The sequence below is a fragment of the Sarcophilus harrisii genome, chromosome 1 (assembly GCF_902635505.1).
Source record: "Sarcophilus harrisii chromosome 1, mSarHar1.11, whole genome shotgun sequence".
Lineage (NCBI taxonomy): Eukaryota > Metazoa > Chordata > Mammalia > Dasyuromorphia > Dasyuridae > Sarcophilus > Sarcophilus harrisii.
In genome coordinates, this window is record NC_045426.1 from 190,602,055 (window position 1) to 190,608,312 (window position 6,258).

The following is a 6,258-nucleotide window of genomic DNA, read 5'->3' on the forward strand; positions in this document are numbered from 1 at the left end:
AAATGAGTAAGTCCTGATGGGCTGGCTCACTCAGGTATTCCCCGTTGTATTCCTTTCAATAGGTAATGCAGCTATTAGGAAGGATAGACTCTTACGGCATGGAGCAAACCTCAAATTTAAAGGCAGTCCAGGGGGATAATAACCATGAATTGAGTCTTCTGAATTTCAAGTAAGTGAATAGAAGATTTTTAATTATGTTAAATGCATTCTGAGGGATTTTGCTTATCAAAGACATTGGCATAAAACAACAAAGCAATCTTGAGAATCTTAACCCAGCCAAGAAACAGAGAGGCCTTCTAATGCAAAATACACTCAAGCAAACCTGACAAATGAGGAAGAAATATGGCCATTAAAATGATGTCATCCTGTTCTTGAATATGTCCTGAATTTATGTGATCATTTTGACTCTGTTAAGCAGTTTTCTAAGAAATAATCAGATTTCTATAGTGCTTTTAAGGTTTTATAAAGTGTTTTCTCCATAATAAAATAGATTGTACAACTTTTATTAGCCCTATTTTACAGATGAGGAAACTGAGAGCTAGAGAAGTAAAATGCCTTATATCATACTGCAAATAAGTGGAAGTTGCAAAGAGAGGAAGATTTGGACTTCAATGTAAGGAAGAACAATTCTCAACAATCAGAGCTATACAAAAGTGCTGGCAATGGGCCTCATCAAAGACCTAAAGCAGAGACCAACCAATTAATAACCAGTATTAAGATCTACTCTGTGTCAAGTACTATGCTAAATAAAGGAAAACAAAGAAGCAAAAAATAGTCCCTGCCTTCAAGAATCTTATAGTTTAATGGGAAAGACAACATGTAAACAACATATAGAAAACATACAGTTTAAATAGGAAATAAGAGAAGGAAGCCACTAGAAATAAAAGGGGATGGGGAATGCTTCTAGTTAAAAGAAAGAAAGAAAGAAAGAAAGAAAGAAAGAAAGAAAGAAAGAAAGAAAGAAAGAAAGAAAGAAAGAAAGAAAGAAAGAGAAGGAAGGAAGGAAGGAAGGAAGGAAGGAAGGAAGGAAGGAAGGAAGGAAGGAAGGAAGGAAGGAAGAAAGAAAGAAAGAAAGAAAGAAAGAAAGAAAGAAAGAAAGAAAGAAAGAAAGAAAGAAAGAAAGAAAAGAAAGAAAAAGAAAAAAAAAGAAAAGAAAAAGAAAGAAAAAAAAGAAGGAAGAAGGAAGGAAGAAAGAAAGAAAAGAAAAGAAAGAAAGAAAGAAAGAAAGAAAGAAAGAAAGAAAGAAAGAAAGAAAGAAAGAAAGAAAGAAAGAAAGAAAGAAAGAAAGAAATTTTAGTTGGGACTTAAAAAAAAAAAAAATCCAGGGAAGTCATTAGGCCTAACGAAGACCTCACAACTACTTGTTGCTTTTCTTCTCTATGCATTTCATGTATTCTACCTTAGTCACCATTAACACAAATATAAATGTAAATATACCCTGACTGCATAAGTTTTTCCATGGTTAAGTTGATTGAATATAAGACCTTCAAATTGAAAGAGGAAGGGAGGTGTTCCTGAAAATAAGGTTTGAAACACATGCATGGGCAAATTGTGGAATCAGACATGTTGAGCTAGAAAAGACCTTACAGGTCCACAGCTTCTTAAAATGTGGTTCAAAAAACTGAATGGGAAATCATGAAAAATTTGACAACAGTAAAAGATATCAAATATTTTGCCAAGATTGATTTATTTATGTAAAAATAATCAAGCACATCCAATTCAGTATGCAAATTTGCTTTTGTCTTTGATAAATGGTAAAATCATACCAAAGAATTGTTTTAAAATATTTATTATGATTTATTATCAGTAAATGTTTGATTTGCATAGCTATTTTATATATCTGTTCATCTGGGGTTGTATAAAAATTTCTTGGGCACCTACTATATGCCAAGCACTGTGCTAAACTAAGGATTAAAAAAAAGATAAAAGACGATCCCTGACTGCAATAGAGCTTACAATCTAATGGGAAAAACAAATATATACAAAGCAAACTATATACTGTATAAATAGGAAAATATTAAGAGAAAGAAGGCCCTGAAATTAAGTGATTAAGGAAGACTTTCTGTAGAAAGGAGATTTCAATTAGAACTTAAAGAAAGCCAGGGAAGACAGTTGTCAGAGTGGAACCCAAATGGTCTGTTTATGGATCTCCAGAAATGCTCTTTCATTTCTCATCTTTATTTCAAAGAAACCATAGTTTCAAAAGCTCAGCACATCCTGATGCTACATGACTGTGGACATACATACACACAGTAGAGAATTACTTTGTATATACTTTATGTTTTATTTTTATGTCTTTATTTTCACTACTTAGAGATATGTTTAGATTGTAAGCTCCTTGCAGGAAAGGACTGTTAGTTTTCTCTGTATCTTCTGTACTTGGTGCACAGTAAATATTTAATAAATGCTTGTTGAGTTGAATAACTCCTAAAGAGTTCACAATTCACTGAAACTCTTGGATCTTTTTCAAATACAATATTATCTATTCTGGTCTCTCAGATCTTGTACTTGTAGTTTTTTTGTTTTGTTTTGTTTTGCTGAGGGGATTAAGTGTAAGACTTTATTCCTATTAAATTTCATTTTATATGGCTTGGCCTACTATCCCAGAAAGGGGCAGTACTGAATAAAGAACTGGACCTAGAGTGAAGAAAACTCATCTTCCTGAATTCAAATCTGCCTTGAGGTACTAAATAGAGATCCAGTCATTTAACCCTATCTGCCTCAGTTTCCTCATCTGTAAAATTCAAAGAAAACGTACTGCTAAGAAAACCCCAAATTACACAAAGAGTGAGACAGGACTGAAAGACCAAGAAACAATAAAGTGGTGTTGAGCTTGTCAAGATATTTTTGAACCTTGACTGTCAGTGTACTTGCGATCCGATTCAGCTTTGTGTCATCTGCACATTGGTGAGCATAACCCTCTATGATGCCATCCAAGTCATTGATTAAAATGCTAACTAGCACAGAGATAAGTACTTATTTCTGGAATACTTCCCCCATCCCACGGGAGACCTCCTTCAAAGTTGACATCAAACCACTCATGATAAGTTTGAGTACAGCCATTCATTCAATTCCAAATTCATATCATTTTACCATCTTCAAGCTCTGGAGCTCACATCTATGGCAAATAGAATCCAATGAAACTTCATTTTAAAATGTAAAATCCATTCTTAAAGCATACAAAAGCAAGTGAATGAATTTGGCCAATCTCTGATCTAGCGCCACTTTTCCATAAGAGGAGTAGTTGTTGTGTAGTTTCAGTTTAAACAGAATCTTGAGGCCCTTTTTTAGGTTTATTGGCAAAGATACTGAAGTGTTTTGCCACTTTCTTCTCCAATTCATTTTACAGATGGAGAAACTGAGGCAAATGGGATTAAGTAACTTTGCTCAGGGTCACATAGCTAGCAAGTGTCTGAAGCCAGATTTGAATTCGGGAATTCCTGATTCCAAACCCAGTGCTCTATTCACAGGAATATAGGAATATAAAATAGGTATACAAATCAAACATTATAAGGAACTGTTTCAGGCCAATATTTTTCAGGTTCCATTCTCTTTTTTTCCCTTTTTTTTAATAAAACATTTGCTCTTTTTCAGTCTTGTGCTATTTTTTCCATCCTCCACAGACTTTTAATGATCACTAAGAATGGCTCAGCAAATGATATCTGCCAGTACTTTGATTAGTGGAAAATGGTTTTTGGACTGGAACAAAGAAGCAAAATAAGAATTTAGAAGCTCTACCTTTTCTCTGTCATTAATTGTTAAAATCTCATCCAGTTTAAGCAGCAGTTCTTTAATGATCTTTTCTTCACTTTACTTAGGGGGGAAAAAAAGAGAAAAATCAGGGATTTTTTTGTTTTACTGTCCTTGGTTTTCCCCTCTAGTCTTACTTTACCCTGAGCTCTAACACTCCTGCCATTTGTTAAGGGACCATGTCACATTTCTGTATTCATCCTTGTTATGTACCTCTTCTTTCCATTTTCTGTGCATGCTTTTTTAAAACATGTTGATTGGTGACCTCCCTGTACATTCCACTTTAGTTTCTTTAGGCAGACTCTCTAGAGGATCGTCTTCCTCATTGTAATTATTTCTCTTTGTGTCTTCAGAATTTCATTTTTTAACTCTGACCATCTTTGTTAGGTTGTCTTCCCCCGTAGAACTTTGAGGAACAGGATACTTTTTATCCTTTCTCTTTGAAATTTCCTCTCTCAAAATACCAAATATATGTGTACAGGCTTTTCTCTTTTCCCTCACTCTAAAATAGAGTAGTTACTTTCACCAAAAATTCCCCTCATTTCCACCCTCACTACCAGTTCTTCCCTGTTTGTAGGAATAAGATCTAGAAAAGAATTTTCCTTCATTGATTCCTCCACCTTTTGAAATATGAAATCATCATTATGTAAAGTTAAGGGATAAAGTTGCTCTAATTTGAAAGTGAATAGAAAGCCATTCTTAAAAACTGTGATTCATATTCAATCTCTGATATAAACTGGTTGTATTATTCTGTTGTTTTTTGTCTTGCCTTGCAACTGAACTGGATATGAGTGAGGCAGAACAATGCAAAATCCTCAACAGCACTTTCTCCTCCAGTCTAAGTCCAATGGCAAGATGAAGGTCAAGACAAACGACAATGGCCTGGGATTCAGTGGATGAACTTGACTTTTCTAAATTAAAGTCTCCTAAGTCCCAGTTCACCTGAAGCCAAGTCTTCTTGATTAAAGGCTAGGTAAGAGTTGAGACGAAATAATAATCAATTTACCATCATAAAGATATATATCTGGGAGAGGGGAGACCCTCAGTTTCAGATTGGAACAGAAAACGATTACTATTAAAATCATTCTAAGTCATGAAAAACCTAACTATTCGTAGGTATAGTGACCTAAGGTTGGAAGGCTGAATTTGAGCCTCATTTACTTTCTAGCTGATGATAACTGGCAAGTCATTTGACCTTTTCTGAGCCTCATCAAGGAGGAAAATAATACTTCCTTTACCTGTCTCAAAAAGTTATTGGGAGGAAATACTTTACAAATCTTAAAAATGTTATATAAATACAAGACAATTGTTACGATTTTATTATTAATGGTGGTAATCATCATGCTAGTGGTACTCCAAAAGTCATCTTCAGGCAGGATCATAGGCCAGACAGAAAAATATGTACCCTATTTTCAAAAGGTCTCTGAGAAATTAATTTGCCTAATTTCTTATAACAAGCTATTCTAGTATATATCACCAGTTGCTGTCTGAATAAATTTCCTTAAGACTATCCTTAAACCTCCCTAATGTGATTTCAACCAATTTCCTTTATTTCAGAGAGACAAATAACAGCTAAAAATCATCCTTCATGTTCAGTTCTCTATATCTCTAAAAATCTTACTATGTTACCCTTTGACCTCAAATCTCTTGATGCATTCCACAAATTTGGCATTATGCTTTTGGGAACTCTTTCACAAAATAATGATTCTCTTACATTAATATTCTAACAGTTTCCTGAAACAGAAGAAACAAAGTGAATCAAAATTCTATCTCTGATACACTGATCATTCAGAAATAAAACAACATATGACAATAATCATATTGTGTTATGTCATCCTTCCTTCTCATCCCAAGGGAGGGAGAGAGGAAGAGGGAAATGAAGAATTGTGTAAAAATCCAAATTCTGGTCTGATACCATCCTTGTTCTAGATCTAGAAGAACAAACTTTGGGGAGGGAATCACAACAGTAATTCTGTACCTAATTTCCCATGAGAATGTAACCAATAGTTGCATAGTAGTTGCTTAGCACAATGTTTGACACATAGCTGGCAATATCCAAATGCTTATTCTCTCTCTTCTACCCCCTCCTCAGTCAGTTTTACAAATCAATTTTTATTTTATTGATTGTCTAGACTTAAGAAAGTGATGGAGAAAATATTAATAATACAGATTAAACTTTAAAATATCATACAGTTTTGGGGGGAGAGACATTTACCAGTATATCCTATCTACTCTTAGGAATCATTGGATTCTTTAGCTAGCATTTGTCCCATTTCAGCCAAAAAAAGATTAATAGTTTAGTTTTTAAGACAGTAAGTTCCCTGTTTGTCTATTAACAATACTCACCCAAGTTCCTGGTCACCGGAGACTTCTTCAGTCCTTGATGCCCCATATTGGGCGCCAAATATGAAGACCGCGTATTTTAAAATCAGCCAGAGTCAGGAATTCAGGTTAGGGGAAAATCGTCAATCTTTATTCTCAGTGAAGAAAGATCGGAGGTGGAAGAGA

The 6,258-nt window shown here is 34.4% G+C and overlaps 1 protein-coding gene across 4 annotated transcripts in view; it reads left to right on the plus strand.

Moving 5' to 3' along the window:
- FAM81B (family with sequence similarity 81 member B) overlaps window positions 1–6,258 on the plus strand; it is a 79,478-nt gene that overhangs the window by 48,862 nt on the left and 24,358 nt on the right. For all 4 annotated transcript variants that reach the window (XR_004234071.1, XM_031967646.1, XM_031967629.1 and 1 more), the window contains exon 7: window positions 63–169. Coding sequence is in view for 3 of the 4 variants with exons in the window: in XM_031967646.1 (XP_031823506.1) it covers window positions 63–169 (107 nt within the window). In the remaining variant the exon portion in view is untranslated. The remainder of the gene's footprint in view (window positions 1–62; window positions 170–6,258) is intronic.